Raw genomic sequence first — 24,743 nt, 5'->3', positions numbered from 1 at the left:
CATTGGTTTCCCCTCTCAGCCCTGGAGATTGCAGGACGGAGAGGGAAGGGCAATGAAATGAGCAGTTTAAAAAGTAGGCATTTTTTACAAAAAAAGGAGAAGTGCATGGTAATGTACTGAGGATACCATAATATTTATTTTTATACCATTAATATTTTTATATATATATATATATATATATATATATATTAAGACCTAAGTGTGGCCACAGCTCCTCAGTGTCTAAATCAAAAACGGCAAAAAAAAGCTCTGTTCCCATGAATCAGTAAAAGCTCTCCTTGAGTCTAGGTTCACACTGGTGCGGTGCGGGAAACCGCATGTGATTTGGACAGGAATCACAACCACATTCCTGTTCAAATCATATGCGATTTTTTCAGTGTGATTTGAGCCCATTCATTTTGTATGGCTCAAATTGCCCCCGCACAACAAGGGTGCTGTGTTCATCCATAGATACACGCAGGACCAGTAAGCCACACCCCCTACTCCCCCCTCGCAGGAGTCTATGGCTTCTGTAATGTAAGGCCAGGAAGTGAGAGAAGCAGTGCTGCAGATGGGACACGGCTGGACTCAGGTAAGTATTTTTTGTACCCTTACATATACCCAGTGAAGTGACTGGCCTCAGATGATTCACAGAGATGAAACAAATCCTCCTACATAAATTGTACCTGTTTATCTGCAGTCTTCTCTACATCTGTTCATAGTGCTTAATTTTAATGCTTGTCTGAGAGTTCAGATAAAAGGGGGCGGAGAGCTGAAGTCGCACTCTGCTGAGCTCATTGGGGGGAAGAGTCACACCCCCCCTCCACACCGCACACAGGAACAGAGCTGAGGCTGTCAATCAGCTGGAGGTCCCTCCCCTGTCACCTTTTTTCTCTTGGTGTCAGGAAAACTTGTCAGAAGTGATTCATGCTGATAGCAGAAGAATAAGCAGCAGACAGAAATTACACTTAGTCAGTGTTGCCAATTGTCAGTATTTTTACTGGCAGCCAGTAAAAAACGGGCACTTTTTTCCTGCCAGTAAATGACTGTGACAGGAAAAGGTTGCCAGTAAAAAAAAATGGCTGTGATGCTCTGCTCGGAACTACTGCGCAGTTCTGGTCTGAAGCCGGCTGAAACCATCCGTGTGCCTGCTATAGTGTGTTAGTGCGGCGCTGATGGTGAGAGGGTATGGTGGAGGTGGTGCCTGAGTGTGTTGTGTGATGTCATAGTGTAAGGGAGCCAAGCGGAGCGTCTGGAGCCTCGTGTCTGCGGGGCAGGAGCAAGGCATGCTGGGAGCGGGACTGTCAGTTCTGTTTGGACTGAAGGGATCACCTGGCGCTGCACACTGCTGTCAGTGTCACTGTGAGAGTCCATTTCATGTGTGTGTGCTTTCCCATTCTAATTTCTTGCCCCCTGAGTCCTGTCCCTGAGCTACTTACTTTATGGGAAATAAAATAAGAAATATGTTTTTTGCCTTAATATCTACTTTAAATCACATTGCTAATTACATATTGTACTCGTTTGTAGCCTAAATACTGAAACTTGCACTTAAAACTGTAATTTTGTAACTTTTGGAAATGCCAGTAAAAACTTGGCTGTGCCAGTACGTGTTGGGGGTCATGTCATTAAATTTCAGTCTGGTAGGTTGGCAACACTGCACATGGTGCTCTTAATTGAGACAAGTACACACTATAGAGGGATATGTTTTGTTTATATTTCATGTCTGAGGTTTATAACCACTTTAATGCAGAGAATGAATTAAAGTGATTGTAAATGTATTTATTTTTTATTTAAGCACTTGCCGCCCGCCCACCGTCAAGTGACGGCGGGGCGGTGTGGCTCTCCCCCTGGGATGCCGTCATATGATGGCATCCCAGAATGACCGTGGGGGGCGCGCAGCTCAGCGATCGTTGCCGCGCCGTGTTGCTAGGACACGGTGCGACCCCTATCTCTGTAAAGAGCCACGGCTCTTTAACCATGTGATCGGCTGTGTCCAATCACAGCTGATCACATGTAAACACGTGACACTGACAGAGTGTGAGGAGAGCCGATCAGTGGCATCTCCTCACAGAGGACATCTAGGTATGTAATTCGGGCACTGACATCAGTGCCCTGATTACAATAAAGCCCACACAGTGCCAGTAGTGAGTGCCCACCAGTGCCAGCAAACAGTGCCCATTAGTGATGCCAGTCAGTGCTGGCTATCACTGCTGCCCATCAATGCCACCCATCAATTCCTATCTGTGCCCACCAGTGCCGCCTATCTGTGCCCACCAGTGCCACTTATCAGTGCCCATAAGTGCGGCATATTCGTGTCTCCTTATCAGTGCCACCTAATCAATGCCCATAAGTGCCGCCTCATCAGTGCCCATCAGTGCAGCCTCTTAGTGCCGCCTCATCGACGCCCATCGGTGAAGGAGAAAAATTACTTATTTACAAAATTTACTGACAAACTAAGAAAAACTGTTTTGTTTTTTTTTCAAACTTTTCTTTTTTTTTTTTTTTTTTTTTTTTTATGAAAATATAAAAAACCCAGCTGTGAAAATACCACCAAAAGAAAGTTCTATTTGTGTGAAGAAAATGATAAAAAAAATTTCACATGGTTACAGTGTTTGCCATGTTATTTTTCTTTCCATCTATCTTTGCACATTCATGTCCATGGGGACACCGTTGTACCGCTCTCGCTCCGGAAGTGATGTCACTTGTCATCAGGTGTCTTCCGGTGTTTCCAGGAAGTGGATTCTCCCTGGCACCGCGCTGGTTACCTGGGGTCTGGTAGGATGCCTGTGTGACATCGGGTGTTCACTGATCGGCGCACTGCAGCGGGGATTATCCTGCTGGCGTCTGTTGGGGTTTTCCCCCCGATCCTGGCATTTCTGAAGCTTCCGGTCGGATGATTCCAGTGTGCGGGTTTTGGACACCTCTGATTGCCCATTTTCGACACACAATTTTTAATTCCACCATTCCCTATAAAAGCGCTTGCCCATGGTGTACAAGACTAGCCTAGCTCTAAGGGGGGGGGGGCTCCCCAAAAACGCGTAAGCTTTACCCCGTGTTCTGTGCATGTCCATGCATTGTGTTCATGGCCTTTTCTCAGTTGCATTTTGTGAGTACCCACTTTTATGCAAAAATGTCTTATTTATAAATTATCTCTGGTAATGCACTAGGTGTGCGCGCCTTCCATTTCTGTTTTTCTTGTAAAACATGTTATACTTGCATGGTCTGTGCTGTAGTTTTGCACAGAGCGACCCCCGCATCTCCTCTTCTGGGGTCTCCTGCCGGTGCTGTCCACACCTTCTATTCTGCGACATTGAAATCTAATGAAAGTAAGGGGTAGGCAAGGAAAGTAAGGCTGGGGAGAAAAGGATGACGTCGGTCATTCTCCAGCCAAGAAATGAGGTGGGTTCTATCTGACTTTCTGCTGCTTTTAATACACACTGCGGGAAGCTGACAGTGTGCAGTGAAATCAAAGTAAGCTATTTCAGTACAGGAGAGGAGCCTGTACAACTGTGTAAGCCAGATATTTTTTTTTCAGATCTCATCCTTCATTTGAACATCTCCCTTTTATTTTTGTTCAGTTCTGATTACCGCAGATGTTACTGCCTTTGATTCATAGAAGAAATATGTTGATGAGGAAACAGCCATGTATGCTTATTTGTCCATAATATGAATATCATGTTTGACATTGTCTGTCCCCGCAGGATCAACGCAGTGTCTAATGCACAGGTACGAGGAGACAGCTACAGTGATGGCTGCTTGGGAAGGGCCGGTCAGTATTTTTTTATATGTTTTGCTTATATATTGAAGTGTATCTAAACCAAAAAATGTAATATATTCCACTTTGCCAGTCCTTAGAGGTGGTGGCTGCTTTTGTTTTCTTTTTTTCAAGCTCTTTCCCCTCCTCTATTTTCACCTGGCGATCTTGCCAGTAACACACTCCCTATCCTAGGATCATAATGCTTTTTGCTGTACTGTATCTGGAGAAGAGAAACAGGGCAGGACTACTGGGAACTCCCATGTCCTCTTGTACATAACGTGGATGGGTGGGGTTCTGCAGTCCTCAGAACAATATAAGGCCCCCATTCATATCTGGTGCTTTGGGATCTTAGGCAGAATTGCTGCAATTCTGCCCGCGATCCCAAATCGCACTGCAATAGGGGCAAAATGCACTACACATGTTCGAGTGCCGTTCATTTTTAATGACACCTAAATGCAGCGCATTTTTGCTGCGATTGTCGCCCGATAAATTATCGGCAGACCACATTGTGTGAAGCAACAAGCTTTGCGCAATGCGGTTTGCCACAGTTGGCATGGCAAAACCGCACTACGTTTAGGTGGCATTGAAAATGCATGGAATCTGAACACACGTGGTTCTTTTTGCCACTTTTAAAGTACAATTTGGGTTCGCGGGCAGAATCGCAGCCATCCTACCTGAGATCCCAAAATGCCAGCTGTGAAGGTGGCATAATCGAGAGCAGTGCAGCAGATGGTAGAAAACAGGAAGTTATCATCTAACAAGATGGCAGGATCAACAGGTTTGTTTGCACTTATCAAACTTATATATATCTTTCATGGTATATCGAATAAACCAAAAGTGAACATATAAGGGAAGTGCATTGCCATGGATGCTATCTGGGGGCTTCACCTTCCTTGCTACTGGTCCTGGGGGCTGCAAAAACCCTCCCCACCCCCAATATTCATTTTCCCCACGGTTGAAATGCCCAGAACTACAGCTACAGCATTAATAGGAAAAAAATGGGATTGGAATTCATAACTATTGTTGGATTTGCCTGGGTAGCTAATTTTCATATTGAGGACTCGGGTTCATGCCAGCAAAAGTTTTTTTCTTTTTTGTTGGCTGCATCTAGACCCTAGAGAATACAGTGGCGGTCGTTGCAACTTGTTAACTCGCACGGTATTTGCGCAGCAATTTTTCTAACACTTTTTTTTAGGGGAAAAAAACAGTTTCATGCTTTAAAAAAAAAAAACCAAAACATTAAAATTACCCCAATTTTTTTGCATAATGTGAAAGATGAAGTTACGCTGAGTAAATAGATACCTAACATGTCACGCTTCAAAATTGCACACGCTCGTGGAATGGCGCCAAATTTCGGTACTTAAAAATCCCCATAGGCGACGCTTTAACATTTTTTACTGGTTACATGTTTTGAGTTACAGAGGAGGTCTAGTGCTAGAATTATTGCTCTTGCTCTGCTGATCGTGCGATACCTCACATGTGTGGTTTGAACACCTTTTTCATATGTGGGCTGGACCTATGTATGCATTCGCTTCTGCGTGCGAGCACACAGGGACAGGGGGGCTTTAAATTTTTTTTTTTTTTTTTTTTTAATTCTACTTTTCTTTTTTGTAGTTTGACACTTTTTAAAAAAATTTTTTAATTTTGATCGCTTTTATTCCTATTACAAAGAATGTAAACATCCCTTGTAATAGGAATATGGCATGACAGGTCCTCTTTACAGTGAGTCTTATTGACCCCAGATCTCCGCTCTAGGCTGGGAAGCCTGAAATAAAAAAAATATAAATAAATTATCTCGGCTTCCCTGCCGAGGCGGCGCCATTTGTTTGAATTCAGAGGCCGGGCGTGACGTCATAACATTACGCCTGGCCTCCAAACGATCATAGAGACTCCAGTGATCATCTGGTCCGCCGGAAATCTCTATGGTGGACATCCGGGGCCGGCGGATCCGTTCTCTGACTCACTGATGAAAGCGGTGGCTCGGTAGAAGCACCGCAGGGCGTCGGGTGGGGCGTCCCCTCTCGCCGCCCATAAGAACGATCAAGCGGTGGAACAGTCGCTATGATCATTCTTATGGTGTAGGAAATCGCCGCCTGAAAAAGCCGATATCTGATGCCTGTAGCTGCACCCATCATTCAGATATACTCGCTCAAAGTCCAGGACGTCATATGACGTACCTTGGGCGGGAAGAGGTTAAAATATGTAGCTGTTTAGGAAAGCGTGAAGTCTGAGCTCCTTCTCTGCATATTTCTGGTCAGCAACTCAAAAATTTGGATTAGCATGACGGCTAGGATTTTCTGGATGAGATGTCAGTAATGGCAGCCTACCCATCTTGGTGCTTTTCATTTATGTAGATGTCTCTTTGTGCCAGGTACGCTATGTATCAGTTAAAGTGTATGTAAATCCTCACCTTGTAAATCAACCCATTCAGTTTAAAATAGAAATGAAAGGCAAAACATTTGTGTTTAGATATAAAAAAAAAAAACATTATAAATACCTTGATCACATAATCTCTGTTCTCAGCTGCTTACGGAAAGGGGACGCTAGGCAGCCTGTGCTCCCAGCACAGCCAGAAAACTGACCACACTGGGATGGATGTGCATGGTCACTTTGAAATAGGAAAGCAGAGGGACTGGCAGGATCACCAGGTATTTCACACAAGGGAAGCAATAGAGAACAGGATACTTTTTTTTAATATAATCTTTATTTAGGACAAAATAATATGCCATCACGAACATATCCATGGATGCAAAGGGGTAGAAACATATACAGGTGGACATGTACAAAATGCAAGAGTACAGGATATAAGACAACTTGGCTATGAAACAATCCCGTTAAAGTGGAGGTCCACCCTGAAAAAAAAATTGCACAAAAAAATACAAAAAAATACCTAAAAAAATGGCGGAAAAGGAAAAAAAATTTTTTTTTTTACTTACGTGAAATGGCTGTTGCTAGGCAGTCTTCCTAATCTGCCTCTTCCTACACCGCGGTGATCTTCAATCTTCTGGGAATGGGGCGCGGTGTGTTATGGGAACTGTGTGTGTCCCACAACACATCGCATCCCATTCACAGAGCGCCGCTTGCGCGTGCGCAGTAGGAAATTTGCAGTGAAGCTGCAAAGCTCCACTGCCTGTTTCCCTTACTTAGGATGGCGGTGCTGGGACCAGAGAGCCGAGGGATGGGTTGTCCTTGGGCGGCCGACATTGGGGGCACCCAGGACAGGTAAGTGTGCTTATTTAAAGTCAGCAGCTACAGTGTTTGTAGCTGCTGACTTTTAATTTTTTTTTTCAGGGACGGAATCCCGCTTTAAGGAAATAAAGGCAGCCCAATGGGCAAACTTATTGACCAATGCGAATAGGGGCTTGGTCAGGTATACCCAAAAGCAAACCTAGACAGGCAGGTATAACTAAAATGCTAGGTTGACTACAGGATGGCCCTGCTGGCCCGCACCGGAGGAAGGGGCGCCCCGAAGGCCTCCGTCAAACCTCCTCCAGAATAGGATACTTTTTAACACAAGTACATGATACAACGTGCACATATCAGGAATAGGAAATGTTGGGGTACAAACGTATTCTTAAAATGTGTGTAATGCTGTGATCTCTGTCTCACAGGAGCTCGGATTTGGCTATTCATCGGCTTCATGATGATGTTTGGGTCACTTATTGCCTCCATGTGGATCCTTTTTGGTGCCTATGTTACACAAAGTGAGTTCCCCTTTCCCATTGTTGGGTAAAGCAACCAGTAAGGCTGCAGCTGTCATCTGTGTTTTGTTTTTGTTTTTTGTTTTTTTTTTACTAAGTGCAAATATATAAAGACATAAAAGACAGCAAACTATATCTGTGAGCCAGTCCCACCAATTGTGTTTCCTTGTCCACTTGTTTTTCCAATCATATTTCTTTCATTGTACTTATGTACTTCTCTTTAGTAATCCGTTGTCTGCAGAATTACAGGATAGATTAATATTTCAACCATGTTCTGTGAATCATCTGTGAATCTCGGGTCAGGATTACTTTCACCTGAGAGAAGGAATTTTATAATCAATGTATGCATCTGGGTGAGGTTGAGTTTATCGTGGACTTTGCACTGATAGTCAACTGTATCCATAGAGAATATTTACAATTGGCTTATACTCCTATAGAGATATATAGCATGTACTCTGTTTTCTGTATATGGTCATTAATCCACATTTATGAGCTGTTCCATTTTTCCCTATGAATGGTTAACATACGTTTTATTCTCTGACTTATTCTCTAGATGTTAATGTCTACCCCGGGCTGGCTGTGTTTTTCCAGAACGCTTTAATATTTTTTAGGTATGTTAAAGTTAACCCCTCCACACTTGTTTCCGCATCAGTAGGCATCTTTGGACTACATTACAAAAATCATCAACGTTTCTTGCCATATAGTTGCAAGTTTTCATAGATTCCACTTCTTTGTTCAACTCCATGCTTAAGACAACCACCATATTGATTCCTGCGTTATCGGTGGGCCTGCTTTATTCTTGAAGCCAGCCCACCAATGACGTTCAGTCAGCAGACGCGTTTCACACTCCAGTGCTTAATCCTTCAGCAAGTGTGAAATGCATCTGCTGACCCACCTTGGGTTGAGTGAGTGTCTTTCTTTCCTATATTTGTACAATAAAAGGAGCTGTTTTTATTTTCTGGAAGTGCCGCTATCTTTTTATTTTCTACCTGCATATGGGGTTTGTGGACCCAGGCAGGCACCCAGGATTTTTTGGCAGCTGAAGATCTCACAGGAATGCCTTTGGAGAGGTGCTCACCCCATTTGCCTTTCCCAGGATTTGCTGGTTATCGGCAATCCTCCCCTCACGCGTCAGCTTGTAAGGAGAGGAGAGACGAAAACCAGCAAATAAACACAGGGGACATGTACACTGACAATCAGTGTCCTAATTATATTGCAGCCCCAACAGTGCCCACCAGTGCTGCCAATCAGTGCAGCCTAATCAGCGCACATCAGTAAAGGAGAAAAATTACTTATTTACAACATTTTATAACAGAAGCTAAGAAAACATTTTTGGTCTTTGTTGGTTTAGCAAAAAATAAAAAACCCAGTGGCGATTGAATACCACCAAAAGAAAGCTCTCTCTGTCATTAAATCTGGGTACGGCGTTGGAGGACCACGCAATTGTCATTCAAAGTGTGACAGCGCTGAAAGCTGAAAATTGCCCTGAGCAGGAAGGGGGTGAAAGTGCCCAGTAGGCAAGTGGTTAAGAGATGCATTCTATTGTGTTTTTCTCATGGAATAGGGTGAAAGTATTCCTAATGTGGTTCTAAAGACACGCTGGCAGGTAGATAGGCTTTTCTACTGGCTGTGGCTGCTTTCCTAAGAAAACAAACTGTAATGCCCCGTACACATGGTCGGACTTTGTTCGGACATTCCGACAACAAAATCCTAGGATTCTTTCCAACGGATGTTGGCTCAAACTTGTCTTGCATACACACGGTCACACAAAGTTGTCGGAAAATCCGATCGTTTTAAACGCGGTGACGTAAAACATGTACGTCGGGACTATAAACAGGGCAGTGGCCAATAGCTTTCATCTCTTTATTTATTCTGAGCATGCGTGGCACTTTGTCCGTCGGATTTGTGTACACACGATCGGAATTTCCGACAACGGATTTTGTTGTCGGAAAATCTTATCTCCTGCTCTCCAACTTTGTGTGTCGGAAAATCCGATGGAAAATGTCCGATGGAGCCTACACACGGTCGGAATTTCCGACAACACGCTCCGATCGGACATTTTCCATCGGAAAATCCGACCGTGTGTACGGGGCATAAGACATTGAACACCCTTTTTAAAGAACCTGGAATGTATTTAGCTGGGCTTCAATGTTGATGTGCCACTAAAAGCACCCATCTGACATCACCCCTATCTGGTCTTTTAGTGAACATTTATTGACCACTTTTTTTTTACTTTCTCCCGCAGCACTCTTATCTACAAGTTTGGAAGAACAGAAGAATTATGGTCCTGAAACATAGAATTTCATCTGTTTTTCCTGGTTTGACTGTTTTGTTTTTTTTTTTGCTGGTTAATGTTTATACATATCCGTTTATTTAAAACATTATAGCCTCAGTTTTAGCACAATCTCCAGCGAGGCAGAGAGTCATTTTACAACATGTTAGAATTGCCTGCTGTATCTCTGATAAGCTGGATCCTGTAATTTATTTTTTTATGAAGACCTGTGTTTAGAGGATGAAATGTCCTGCAGTGAATGATGTGGTTATTCATTTTCCAGCAGAGGGGTCATTTAAAGGATCAATGCATCCAAAGGCAATAATTTAATTTAGTTCTAGGTAGACTGGGTCATGTCCTGACTTTGTATATGGCCAGCTTCACATCTGTGTGGTGCGTTTTAGTTGCATTTTCCATGCGCTACCATTGAAGTCTTTATAACTTGCGTTTTGATGACAGCTCATCATGATCGCAGCAAGCAGAGTTTTTTTAGCTACTTCAGCCCTTTGGGTGGTTCAGCGCAAGCTGATGGCTGTAGCAGCCACAGCATCTTGTGTTTGTTTTCTTTAGCTGGCTCCTGGCTGTAAAGTCAAAGTGATCTCTTTCACAGTTGGGTTGGTGGGGGTGATTTTTATTAAAAACCAAAAAAAAAAATTAAAGTACAGCCAAAGCTCGTTTGGCTGTACTTCTCCTGTGGATCATAGGAGTTCACTCTGCACTCCTGTAACCTGTTTTCAGCAGACAGCAGGCTGAAGCCCACAGCCGGCTGACGTCACAGACTCGGTCCAGGTTCCAGTAAGATTGTGACCATGTGGTCTGGTTTCTGCCCACGTGCCTGGACTGGTATCCAGCTCAGCCTCACAGCCCAGCACTCCAGTGAGCACGGATGGGGTGGGGTGGGGGGGGGGGCAAAGCAGAGAGCTATTGACTGACAGTCACCAGCTCTCTGCTCAGGGAGCTCTGAGAACTGAGCGTTTGGGACTGTTTGATTGTCTTCAAGCCGGCGACGGACAGATGCAGCATGATTCACGTTGGGAGTGAGAGCAATAATTCTAGCACCAAAGCTCATAGTTAACTCCTAATTGATGAGTAGTAAAGCTTTTAAAACGTCTCCAATGGAGATTTTCAGGTACCATAGCTTTTCGCATGTTTGGTATCTATTTACCATATTTATCGACATATAACACGTGCCGGCGTATAACACGCACCCCAATTTAAGAGGGAAGTTTCAGGGAAAAAAAAATTTTTTTTTTTTTTAAATCAACCACTTTTAAGCAAAATATTGGTCAGTGAGAATCAATGCAGCCTGATTAGTGCCCATCTACAGCCTCAATGCAGCCTAATCTGTGCCCTTCTGCAGCTTCAGTGCAGCCTGATCTGTGCCCATCTGCAGCCTGATCTGTGCCCATCTGCAGCCTGATCTGTGCCCATCTGCAGCCTGATCTGTGCCCATCTGCAGCCTGATCTGTGCCCATCTGCAGCTTGATCTGTGCCCATCCGCAGCCTGATCTGTGCCCATCCGCAGCCTGATCTGTGCCCATCCGCAGCCTGATCTGTGCCCATCCGCAGCCTGATCTGTGCCCATCCGCAGCCTGATCTGTGGCCATCCGCAGCCTGTTCTGTGGCCATCCGCAGCCTGTTCTGTGGCCATCCGCAGCCTGTTCTGTGGCCATCTGCAGCCTGTTCTGTGGCCATCTGCAGCCTGTTCTGTGGCCATCTGCAGCCTGTTCTGTGGCCATCTGCAGCCTGTTCTGTGGCCATCTGCAGCCTGTTCTGTGGCCATCTGCAGCCTGTTCTGTGGCCATCTGCAGCCTGTTCTGTGGCCATCTGCAGCCTGTTCTGTGCCCATCTGCAGCCTGTTCTGTGCCCATCTGCAGCCTGTTCTGTGCCCATCTGCAGCCTGTTCTGTGCCCATCTGCAGCCTGTTCTGTGCCCATCCGCAGCCTGTTCTGTGCCCATCCGCAGCCTGATCTGCGCCCATCTCCCCCATCAGTGCAGCTCACCATCTCTCATAGGAAATCACTGAGCATTTATCTCCTGTTTACTCGGCTCTCAGTTGGCAGTCACATACACAGTCCCGCCTCCGCCATCGGCATTGGACCAGCTCCTGTGATAGACAGAAGACTGGTCCAATGCCGGTGGCGGGACTGTGTGTGTGACATGCGAGCTGAGTGAGAGCCGAGCGGAGAGCTGAGTGGAGAGGAGATGACGGCTCGGTGATTTTCAGCGGCACTCGCCCCCCTCCTTTCCCTCTGAGGTATGCTGTCAGTGTATAACACGCACCCGCGATTTTCCCATTTTCAGGGGGAAAAATGTGTGTTATACGCCGATAAATACAGTACTTTACGCAACCCTATCTTTTATATCTTACCAAAAAATTGGGTATTAGGGTGTTGATTGACTACAAGTGGAGAGTGCAAAATCTGGTGCAGCTGTGCAAGCCAATCGGCTTCTACCTTCAGTTTGTTCAGTTCGACCTCTTGCACACAATACTCCTGTTTGAGCATCTATTTTTCCAGCCGTTTTTTTTTTTTTTTTATGTATTTGCGCGTATTTTCACGCATATGCGTTCACGCAATTTCACGTATTTATGCGTGCAAACTTATGTTTGCATTCACAATATGTTAATTTGCGCGCATGAGGCGTAAATTACTGAGCAAAAAATGCAAATTTTTATATTTTATCTTTACTAAAGAATACACGGCGCTTGTTTACGTGCCTGTGTGCATAGGTACATTACAATTAATGGGCTGTATTTTAGCTTGGAAAAAAAATAAGCTGTACTGAGCTTTTTCAAGCTATAGTATGCAAGAGGCCTTAAGCTTTGACAAAAAAACCTGGAAGCTGATTGGTTTTTATGCAGAGCTGCTCCAGATTTTGCACTCTCCAGTTTTAGTAAATCAACCTCTGTGTGTGTTTGCAATAAAATACTTTTTATTATATTTTTCCTGTAAATATATGTTTGATAAACAGTTACACAAATACCATGCAAAATTAAAAGTTGCAATTATTATTATTTTATTCTACATGGCCTCTGCTTTAAAAAAAAAAAAAGAAAAAATTCTACCTATCTATCTATCTATCTATCTATCTATCTATCTATCTATCTATCTATCTATCTATCTATCTATCTATCTATATAGATATAATTTGTTTTTGTAAATGTATTGCTTCAGGAGCCATGAGGACTTACTTTTTCAGAAAGGGCTAATGTTTTTCTGAACCTGTGCCATGGCTGTGTTATGATATAATATATTGCTATGGGGGGGGGGGGGTTAAAGTGATACTAAACACACACTGTTTAATTTACAGTGTCCCTTCTTTTACTGAATGTGGATGATGGTACTGTATTTTTTTTATTAAAAACTACCTCTTTCCTAATTGATATACAGCTGTCACATGACTCAGCTCTTTCCCAGCCTGTCTGCAGGGAAACGGTGGTAGGAGGAGCTTCTTGTCCTCTGCTGCTGGTCACATGTGCAAAATTAAAAGAAAAACAGCCTTTGGGATACAGAGTAAAAATAAATAAAATCACTAAGCTGTTTTAAATTGTCATACAAATATATATTTGAAATTAAATCTTTATTATTTTTTGGCAATAACATGATGTTGGCAGATTTTTTTCCAGTCACAGGGTGTGCAATGCCCCTACAGCCTGTGTATTAGAATAATAGGGAGGTGAAGCCTCCATTAATCAACATGTAATATCCCACCCCCATGGTGTAAAGCTGTTTTGAGGACACGGAGGAGGAGGGAGGGGGAGTGTCATTTACCACTGTGTGTATGCCCACATGTGTGACTCTAGTCACATGGGCTGCTCAGATGTGATAGTGAGGAAATGCTCGGGTTATAAAATACACTGAAAATGCAGCATGTGCAATAACAGCCAGCATTGCTTTGCAAAATCCCCAACTGCAGTGGGGACATGGACAGAAGGGGGAGATAGAGACCAGCAGGATCAACCAGGTTTTTTTCCAGAATACAGAAAACGAATCCCATAGTGACTGAGTGAGTATGAACAGCATGTAATACACCATTTATTGATCGTTTTTAATTTTGTGGGTTTAATAATAGCAATATGGGCAAAAATGCAGATTTTTACATGTGTGCAAAAAATGGAAACATTTCTCTAGAGCAGAAGTGGTTAAATGCACTGCAGTTAAAATGCACCTAAAGCACACAAGTGTGAACCAGGCCTAAATCGAAGTTATTGCAACAGTGATCTCCCTCATGCAATTCTTAGCAGTAAAGCTGACCATACACAGCTCGGATTTGGCGGAAATCCAAAGTTCAAGCGGATTTGGCGGAAGCCAAAGTTCAAGCCAAAGGTGGCCCTGTTGGCCCCACCCAGCTCAACAAACTTTGATCGAAAAATGTCAGCCGCACAGGGGTAAATTGTTGGCCCAACATTGACTCCAGTCAATCGGATGCAGTCACTGTTCAGGTATTCAGACAGCCACAAGTGTTGTTGCCCTCTGAATACAGTAATCAGCAGTGGAGATTTCTTCATCTACACTATTTAGCATAGATGGGGAGAATAGACTGATTTCTCTTGCTTAGTTTGTGCCACTGAGCAAGAGAAATCCTAATGTAGCCTAAAGCCGGTCATACATGGATCAAAATTCAACTGGTTCATCAGGGAGCGACCGACTTTCAATCCATGTATGGGCATGCTATGTTTACCCAAGTCGATCCATTGATCAACTTGGGTACAACCAGTCTGTCGGATTTTTTCTGCATGCCATTATTGCCAGTGGCTATAGCCTCTAGCAGTAATCATTGTATTCTGCTGCCCGGGAAGGCTCCACACGCCCCCCCCTCCCGCTGGAAGAATACAGTAGTGCTGTGTGGTGGAAGGGAAAAAAAATGGCATCATCTATGGGCTGCCAGGTACCCACGGGAGGAATGTCGGGAAACAACAGCCGGTTAAAGAAAAAACGTCCGACATTCGGCCCCTGTGTGTGTCAGTCTGTCAGACGGAAGCTGGCCGTTTGGCCGGTTTCTGTTGGTCGAGCATGCTGTCCCCCTGTCAGAACACAACGGCTCAGTGGGGGGGGGGGGGGGGTCGCTGGACTAACCTCACAAACTAATAGTGTGTACCCAGCCCCTCATAATGGCCACAACTGTTGTGCAGCCCCTGGAGCTCAATGCAGAGGTTCACCAACAACATTCACTGAGAGATGTGTAAGGATAGCATAATGGACAGCCGACCACCCTCCCTTGGTAATCCACAGCGACCCCATCAGAATTCTGGAGACCCCAATGGCGCACACACAACAGGCAGCTTTCATGTGCAAAGTGAGACTGAACTCTTTATTAAGATGATATCTTTTATATGTTACAACACAAGAAAGGAAGGGTAAACTCGCTCCTAAGTTTCTAATGCTGCGTACACACGATTGGAAATTCGGTCAGCAAAAGACCAATGAGAGCTTTTGGTTGGAAAATGCGACCGTGTGTATGCTCCATCGGATTTTTTTCGGTCGGAAAAAGTTCCTATCCGAAAATGCGATCATCTGTACGAATTCCGACGCCCAAAATTCCTACGCATGCTCGGAAACAATTCGACGCATGCTCGGAAGCACTGAACTTCATTTTCTCGGGTCGTCGTCGTGTTGTATGTCACCGCGTTCTTGACGGTCGAAAGTTCAGAGAGCTTTTGTGTGACCGTGTGTATGCAAGGCAAGCTTGAGCGGAATTCCGTCGGAGAAACCATCCAAATTTTTTCCGACGGAAAATCCGCTCGTGTGTACGCAGCATAAGGGTTAACCAGGCTTCTACAGAGAGATTTTATTTCATCATTAGTTTTAGGCAGCTGAAAGGAATTTACAAAGATAGCTTACCTGCATAGACTACTTAGAATTGGTCTAAAGTCATACAATGAGAGTTTTAATTAAAAGTTGGCTCAAGCAAAAAGGTCTAAAACTCTAAGGAGAAAGAAGTGTAAGATAAGGCACATACATTCTTTAAAAACAAGCTTATAGAATGGAGGGGGGATTACAAAATGGAGTTGCAGTTGATCATATAGCTCTATTACAATCCCCTCTTAAGTCATAAAAAAATGACTTGCTTTACTACAAGATGTAAGCACCTTCTTCTTTTTTTTTTTTTTTTTTTTATAGATGCAAGACCCAAAATTTAGACAAAAACTTTAATCTTAACCGCCCATTTGATCAGACAGACATGGCCCATATGGCTATATTTAAAAGAGTAGAAGAAAAATACAAGAAACAGTCAGGTGATTTAATTCTCCGGCATTTACTTAACACTTAAATATCACTTTTGGGTGGCTTGACCTTTTGACAAATTTAGGTTGTATGCAGACTAGTGACCAGAACACTTTTTCCAGGACCACCAGTCTGTGTTTCTCTTGGAACTGGCATGTCTTCTCTGTCCACTTATGCCGCGTACACACGAGCTGACTTTCCGGCAGACTTGGTCCGGCCGACCGGACTCCGTCGGACAATTCGATCGTGTGTGGGCTCCAGCTTACTTTTTTTCCCCAAAAGTCAGACGGACCTAGAAATAAAACATGTTTCAAATCTTTCCGACGGACTCGGGTCCGGACGAAAAATCCGCTCGTCTGTATGCTAGTCCGACGGACTAAAACCGACGCTAGGGCAGCTACTGGCTCCTGGCTATCAACTACCTTATTTTAGTCCGGTCGTACGTCATCACGTACGAATCAGTCGGACTTTGGTGTGATTGTGTGTAAGCAAGTCCGTTCGTTAGGAAAGTCCTCCGAAAGTCCGTCGGATAGACCGTTGGACCAGTCCGGTCGAAAAGTCCGCTTGTGTGTACGTGGCATAAGACTACATTCACATGGCTGTGACATGGCCATAAAAATGTTACTGATCATTGTAAATGGCACCTTTCTCTGTTACATTCATCGACTGCAGAAGGGATACAGATTCCACATCCTGCTGACTGGCTGGTAAAAGAGCAGCAGCATACTGATGAGGTGATCTCTCTGTTTTCTCCTCCTGTTAGCACATCTGCATGCAGCACACTTGATTGGCTCGTAGCCTTGTCCCAGTCTTAGTGTTGCTGTATAGGAGGTTGCAAGAGACCGATCTCAAGTCAAGGTCCGGTACTTCCATTTGTTGAATTAAAAAAGATCAATTTAATGATAACTCATGGATACTTAACTGCTTTAATGTGTGTCTAATAACTGCCTGGGGTTCTGTTTTAAAGGATCCACACAAAGCTGAAATCCAGTTTGGCTGGATGCTGCTGGTATAATTCATCCATTGGCTTCCGATACTCTCAAATCTCAGACTAAAGTCCCTGTTTCCACCTCTGCATCATGGAGAATTACATCTGCTATAGAATAATGGAGTCAGGAACCTGGACGTAGAGATCTTGTAGCCTCGTAGCCCCAAATTTAAAAGGCGTATGCCCCTCTGCTGTAGATTTGTTTTAACCACAAAATGACTGCAGTATGACATTTATATAGAACTGTATTTTTCATTCACGCATTTACTGCCAAGTTTTCATCTGCTGTATTCCTTTTTAATGTACTTTTATCCATAGCATTACAATTGATTGGTGTACTGATGTGTGCTGAGACATTATTGCTGTAAGTGTATCTCTCCTATGCGTGTACTAGACACATTCGGGCTCATTTACTAAGACTGGAGAGTGTAAAATCTGGTGCAGCTCTGCATAGAAACCAATCCGCTTCCAGATTTTATTGTCAAAGCTTAATTGAACAAGCTAAAGTTAGGAGCTGATTGGCAACAGATTCTGAGTGCTCCAGTTTTAGTAAATGAACTCTATTGGGCCTATTTATAAAGGACCAATCTATTAAATCCTATCTTAACTCAAAAACCAAAATGGAATATGTTGCAGCTTACCAGTCCTTATGCGGTGGCTGCATTAGTTTTAATATTCCAGGTTTCCCACCTTTATTTTCACTTGATGATCCTGCCAATAACACTCTTCCCGTCGTAGGCTGACAGTGCTGACCCACTGTACCTATGGAGAAGCAGCATTACCACTTTAGCACAAGGAGTATGTTAGGACTACAGAATACCTCCTTATCTCCTCATTGTCATACCACAGGCAGAGGTGTTCTGTAGTCCAGAGAGAGACCTGAGAGCAATGCTAAGCAATCTAGCATGACAACACAAATTCACTATATTGTATCAGGGTAACAGATACAAAATAGGACCATGGAACCCCGTCACCTTACATACTCTTCAGACATACCTGAGAACAGTGTCAGTGCAGGGAGAGAGCACAAAAGTTATCGGCTCACAAGGTTTCTGGCAGGATCAACAGGTAGTTTTTTAACTTATTGAACACAAATAATAAAACACTTTCAACGGTATATTTAAAGTGGAAGTCCATGCTAAAACTAAAATCCCTGCATCTATAGACACCCACATTCTAAACCCTAACCTATCTAGCCCTATAAAGATAAAATCGCTATACATACCTTTTCTGAAGGTGATCCGACCCGATCTCCAGCGGCAGAAGCTCTGCAGAGGACACTGTGAAATGAATGGGGAGTGACGTCACCCATAGACTTACTTATGGGGCTTTTGTTGTCGGACGTGTCCTCTGCACCTGCCTACACAGAGAAGCCGCGGCTGACAGCTCAGCGTGGGATCGGGTCGGATCGCCTGCAGAAAAGGTACGTATACTGATTTCTTCTTTACAGGGCTAGATAGGTTAGTGTTAGATCGTGGATGTCTGTAGATGCAGGGATTTTAGTTTTAGCATGGACTTCCACTTTAAAGTATATCCAAATCCAATTAAAAAAAAAAAATGTATTCAGTAGGGGGAGGGTTAACACCACTGGCAGTTTTTTGTTTGCCACCCGTGTTTCTGAGATTTCACTTCACTTCCTGTCCTTTAGACTTAGAGGGGGTTTTACTAAAATCTGGTGCAGCTTTTATTCCAAGAGCTTAATTGAACAAGTTGAAGTTAGAAGCTGATTGGCTACCATGCACAGCTGCACCAGATTTTGAGTGCTCCAGTTTTAGTAAATCAACTCCGAAGTGAGAGGGTGAAAGTGAAAGAATATCTTTCGAAGGTGAGGGATATTCTCCCTTAGGCTCGGTTCACACCTACAGGTGCAACCAAGCGTGGGCGCGTTCCTGCGCGTGATGTGTAGAGCAGCTCTTTCATTTCAGTGGGCTGCCTCACAAGTGGGAGATCCGGAAAAGGATCCCCACACTCTTTTTTTCCCCAAAAATGCATTGCACTGAATCACATGGTACTACACCACTTGGCAGTTTGGCATGCTTGAAAATGTATCGCAGATGCATGGGGGTGCCATTACCAATGACAACGCATTTCTCTGTGTGTCAGGAAAGCGATTTTGCAAGCGTTTCCAACATGCAAAGGTCTGAAATGTCCCTACTGTAAGATTTCTGCTCTATTCCTGTCCTGGTGGCAGCTCAACATTTTGGATTCCCTCTCACTGTTCTATCTACTGACATTGGTGATCAGGAAAATTAGAGAGGGTAAATCTCCTAAAAGGGACACAGACGGCAATAAAAGCCTGACATTTGATCTAACCTTTCCCCACTCCATCCAAATGTACAAAAATGTTTTGCCTTTAGTCATGCTTTAAGGCAGTGGACTCCAAACTGCGGCCGGGGGCCGGATGTGGCCTTTTGCTTGCCTTTAGCTGGCCCTTGGGGCACTATTTCGCCAACTGACACAAAGGAACAGCATCATTCCCCCTACTGACACCATCAATGGGACAGTATTCTTCCATTGATGCCAACAATAGGGCACTATTTCTTCCATTAAATCCAATGATGGAGCACTGACGTTCGGGGATTTTCTGCTCTCAATGGCCACAGTCCGGCCCACCTAAAGCCTAAAGGCTAGTAAACTGGCCCTTTGCTTAAAAAGTTTGGAGACCCCTGCTTTAAAGTGATCGTTCACCTTTTCAGAAAAAAATAAAAGGTGCATTAACACCCTACACTCCCCACCCCCCTGGTCTGTGCTGCACTTACCTCTTTGGATGACATAGTTTTACTATCCACGTTCCTCTTTTTACCCTAGGGCAGCTGGAATTAATCAAAGTTGTTCTAATTGGTTAGCATGGTCACATAGCGGTGCCGACCAATGAGAACCATTCTGGTCTGTCCCAGTGTCTACCTAGGGAAGGTAGCAAATTTTTCAAATCCCAGGACCGTTGCACCAGGCTACATGGAAGGTGAACTGTATCATCCATGGAGGTAAGTGCAGCGGGGACCTTGGCAAGGGTGTTGGTTCACCTTTTTGTTTTTTTTCTGAAAAGTTGAACTGTCACTTTAACAGACCAGAAGGGAAGCAAATAAGTTACAGTTTCCATACATGTTAGTAGCGGAAATTTAAAAAGAATGTCAAGTTGTCGTTGGGAGTTTTACATCTTGTACACATTGGGGGAGACTTACTAAAACTGGTGCATGCAGAATCTGGTGCAGCTCTGCACAGAAACCAATCGGCTTCCAGCTTTTATTGTTAAAGCTTAAATGAACAAAGTGAAGTTAGAAGCTGATTGGCTACCGTGCACAGCTGCACCAGATTCTGAGTGCTCTGGTTTTAGTAAATCTCCACCTTTGTGGACACTGTTTATTCATAAACTGTCATAAATTAAAAGAAAGCCATGCAAGATTTTCAGTGAAATAAAAGACGATTATTGAATTGGTCTTTATAAATAAGCCCCAATGTCTATCTCAGCCACACTGACGTCGCCTGAACTGTGAACACAAAGTACAAATGTTACAATAGCTGCACTAGCTCTCCGTAGGAACGAATATAACATACCCCTACGTAGCTGGCACGAGCATGCAAATCTCTGTAGAAAATTGCCTCGTGTCATTAATCCTTGATTCACCAACACACTGAACATTGTAATGGGCTTTTATTGTGGCTAAACACCACTTATTATGCATGCACTTCAAAAAGTTTAATGCCCTGAATTGCAGCACAAGATTTTGTATGAGTAATGGATTACTTTTTTTAAATAATGCATGATGCTTAAATGGGTATGAAGAAGAGGGAACAGTAAAGTGCACCTATCTCTTATATTAATTTAAAATATCCACATTTCATAGTTCATAACGGCAGATCGTCCATGGGTGACAGTATCTCATTGTGCAGCATTTATCAAAAATAAATGTGACCTGACCCTTTAAATAGTAAAGTGTATTTTCAGTATTTACACTTTTTATTTCATATATACATTTATCTAAAAACTTTTTTTTTTTTTTTTTTGACGTGCCATCTGTTGTATATTTTGGTAATTGTAGTTTGTATAGAGAAGTGTAAATGCTCCCTCTAGAGGTCATCTGTATATCAGGGAATGTGGTCAGCATCACTTGCTTCATGACTGTTTGGGTAGCCATAGTTAGCTCAGATAAGCTCAGGTAGTCGATAGTTTGCAATCAGGTCTGACCTGACCAATAGACTTGCACTGAAAGAGAGTAGTGAAGCACTATTAAACAGGACCAGGGCCTGCACATGTAATGAGCAAACATGGCCACCCCCATGTACACGTATGTATTAACAAAACTATATAGAGAAACGAGGTTTTTAACATTTAATAGTCATTGATCACATTTACATTAAGCTAAATATAACTGGGAAATGCCATAGTTTCCTTTTAAGGGGCCCATAGAAATGGGATGATATATACTGGATTTAGCCAATGATCGTTTTGTCTATGCAGATAACCATGCTTTGTGGAATTGACAGTTGGCTGGGCTGTACTGTTTGGCCTCTGCGGTGGAGATGCTTAGCTGGTGCCCCTGCTCCATAGACACTTTAGCGCCATTGTTCTATAACTGTATGCAAACCAGCAAGTCTTATTTTTTTACCTGCCCTCGCTCCTGTAAGATAATCCCTGTGCAGCCTGCTGGGAGTTGTACAGCCCATTCACACTATGCGGTTGCAGTAATAATGCAAGCTCTACTACAGTGCTCAGCAACACATGTTAAATGACTTGGTACGATTCAACGCCATTCATTTTGTTTTACAAAGAGATTTGAGTTTTCAAGAAAGCAGTGTACAGAGAACAAAGCACAATAAAAGCGTGCAAATAGTACATCAAAATTAAGCATATAACGTAAAGTACCCGGCAAAGTGTACTAGTAGAAGCAGATATCAATTACCACCAAATGGTGGCCAATCAATTCATAACAGGAGAGCCAAACACGGTGTATACGCCGATAAGGATTGCACATTGCTGTAGATAAGGAGCACCCCAGTTTGTAAAAAGAATGTAAAAAAAGGGTGGAAAAGGCCAAATGACCCCTTTGGGGGCATTCAAACAGGAAGAGATAAGAGGGAAGAGAAGAAATGAAAAGTGTGAGGAGGGCAGAAATGGAAGAGAAGAAAATAGAGCTTGACTGGGAGTAAAGGGAAAGGAGAGAGAGAAAAGGGTCCATGAGGATTCTCTAGTGGTCCAATCCAACTGCAGCATTTTTAGGCTATAGCGCAGTGGTTCTCAACCCTGTCCTTAAGTACTCCCAATAGGCCATGTTTGCAGGTATTCCTTTATCTTGTCCAGGTGCTTTAAATCAGAGTCAATGGCTTGGTATTTTGGACAGGTATTTTACCTAAGAGAAATTCCCAAAACTTGTCCTGTTTGAGGGGTGGGGTACTTGAGGACAGGGTTGAGAACCACTGCAATAGAGTACCGTCATACAGAGAGTAAGGTTTGGTCACTGTTCACCTGGGCATTATATGAGATCCAGGGGTCCCAAACTCTTAGCAACTTACCCTGTTTCCCCGAAAATAAGACCTAGTGTGATTGTCGGTGATGGCTGCAATATAAGCCTTACCCCCCAAATAAGCCCTAGTTAAAGTTCTTGTGGGTCTTATTTTCAGGGTAGGGCTTATTTTCAAGGAAACAGGGTAGGGCTTATTTGGGGGGTAGGGCTTATATTGCAGCCATCACTGACAATCACGCTAGGTCTTATTTTCGGGGAAACAGGGTAGCATGGGTATCATCCAAGATGTAGGTGAGCTTCTCATGCACCATAATGCCCCATAGCCTATGTTCCAATGCAGCTTCTGATAGATGTGTGTGGCAGTTCAGTGCTCATTAGTGCGTTGATTTGCAAAGCATGGCCCTCGGAAGGTGCGTTGCGGTGCCATTCAGAATAAAAGTACTGTAATGCACCAACACACTCAATGTGCATTGTGATAAGGTGTGCAGTAACGTGTGTGTAGTGTGAACAGGCCCTGTGTGTGTCCTGTCCTAGCTCTGTTTCTTCTGTGCATGTGCAGAAAAATTGCCATTCATAGCTATGGAAAGACCATCCACCCTTAGGATGAGCAATAGACTTTCTTTCCAACATAATAGAGATTCTTGGCTAAAGAAGAAGAGCCCGACAGCTGTGTGGCTCTCAGCAGGCCACAACCCAAAACTTTCCATGGGCCACAGATAGGCAATTTGGACTTGGGTGGGGGAACATATAAAGAAATAACTACAAAAATAGTACATCTGTCCCATAAAAAGCTTGCTGAAGCAATACAAACATGGATTTTATTGGTAAAATATTTAAACGTAATTTTGAAAGAATTTTATTTTCCCAGTCATGGTAGCATAAAGGACCACCAATGTCTCTTGACAGCTTTAGATCCCAACTACTCTTGACCAGTTAGATCAGATTATACAAGTAAGGTGCATGGCAGATTGCTCTGCTATTCGCCTCCAAACACTGGGATTTTAGAATACTGTTCCCTCACTGTATTGCAGTAAATTTGTTTATCTAAAAGGCAGTAAGAGTTACTTCAGTACCTCATTGTGCCACACCATAATATTTAGGTCCAAATACAAGTCAATCTGTTTGCAAAGTCAACGCGTTTCAGAAGCTTTGCCTCCCTTCATAAGGGCTTGTAAAATGCGAAGCAATAAAACAATGTATGCAAGGTTCCTCCAGAGGTTGGTAGGGGTTCCTTGAGCAATGAGAAATGTCTCCCTCTCAGATAAGTTCCCACTGACACCATTGATCTTTTTAGCTATTTGTAAGGTGGGAATTCTTCCCAATGACCACACATGTAAGGAGCATCCTTTCTACTGACCACTACACTAATGTATCATAAGTTGTAGATGCAGTCATTTTTAGCAGGGGTTCCCTGCAACTGAAAAGGGTGTTGAAAAGGTTGAGAAAGGCTGCCATACTCCATTTCATTGTTTGACGATTTCTAAGCCCCGATGAAGGTACAGCCCCTGCAATGTGTTGGCTTTGCACAAATAATTTTCCATTGGAATATGCATATATTTGGACTTGAATATTATGTTGTGGTGTTTGGTTCTAAACTACTGATTTTGCAGTAATAGCTTTGCTGAGGTGCCGGACTGGTTTGTCTGAGGCTTCTCTCAGCTGCATATGATTTTAATGGAATATATTTGAAGATAAACTGATTGTGAGTCAAGGCACTGTATCCATTACAGGCACTTTAGGTGTGCATCAAATGTTTTAGCAACTGAGACTACCTTATTTAATCAGCTGTATATTATAAGTGTGTATATCATTGGCTGAAGCTGGGCTCTTTGTTGTAGCATACAAGGCCTCTGAGCAGTCTGTTTATGACAGAGTCCAGGGGATCATGGGATATGAAGCCCGCAGCAGATTCCTGTGGTCTTGAAAGCTCTTGAACAAATAGTTTGTGCTGTTGATAATGGCTGTATATTAAAATAATATGAATGTAAATTAACCACTATGTTACACTAATGTGTTTTCAACTTGCTGCCTGTAACTTAACCTTTAATAAAGCCAACTCTACCTTATTAGAAGACTCTTCAGCTTCCATTGACTGTTTTCTGATACAGCACATAAACACTAATAATAGGTTTATTCAAAATGTAGTGCAAAGAAAAGTAACCAATAGCAGCCAATCAGAATTCCTGTTACTGAGATCCAACCAGTACAAGATGGAGTATCTATGGCTGCTCAGGGTAGTCCATTTTGTATCCACACACTAGCAGACGGAATCTCTTTGCTGAACAAGAAGGTATAAAAAAAAAATCACCTATACAGTCTGTGTCTTATTTTTCTATTCAATAATGAAGTATGCTTTT

At 43.3% G+C, this 24,743-nt stretch overlaps 1 protein-coding gene across 2 annotated transcripts in view; it reads left to right on the top strand.

Annotated features, from left to right (window-relative positions):
- The window catches only part of TMEM50B (transmembrane protein 50B), a 52,776-nt gene extending 28,318 nt beyond the window's left edge, over positions 1–24,458 (top strand). Inside the window, exons 4-7 of one of the 2 annotated variants that reach the window (XR_012241794.1) lie at positions 3,681–3,748; positions 6,260–6,384; positions 7,348–7,440; positions 7,991–8,010. Coding sequence is in view for 1 of the 2 variants with exons in the window: in XM_073617157.1 (XP_073473258.1) it covers positions 3,681–3,748; positions 7,348–7,440; positions 7,991–8,048; positions 9,683–9,728 (265 nt within the window). In the remaining variant the exon portion in view is untranslated. Of the gene's footprint in view, positions 1–3,680; positions 3,749–6,259; positions 6,385–7,347; positions 7,441–7,990; positions 8,049–9,682 lie in introns of those variants that run through there. The other variant, XM_073617157.1, reaches the window with a different exon arrangement.
- The last annotated feature ends 285 nt before the right edge of the window (positions 24,459–24,743 follow it).

Source organism: Aquarana catesbeiana, linkage group LG02 (assembly GCF_042186555.1).
Source record: "Aquarana catesbeiana isolate 2022-GZ linkage group LG02, ASM4218655v1, whole genome shotgun sequence".
NCBI lineage: Eukaryota > Metazoa > Chordata > Amphibia > Anura > Ranidae > Aquarana > Aquarana catesbeiana.
The sequence above is the reverse complement of the archived record's forward strand: the minus strand, read 5'-3'. Positions and strand labels throughout refer to the sequence as shown.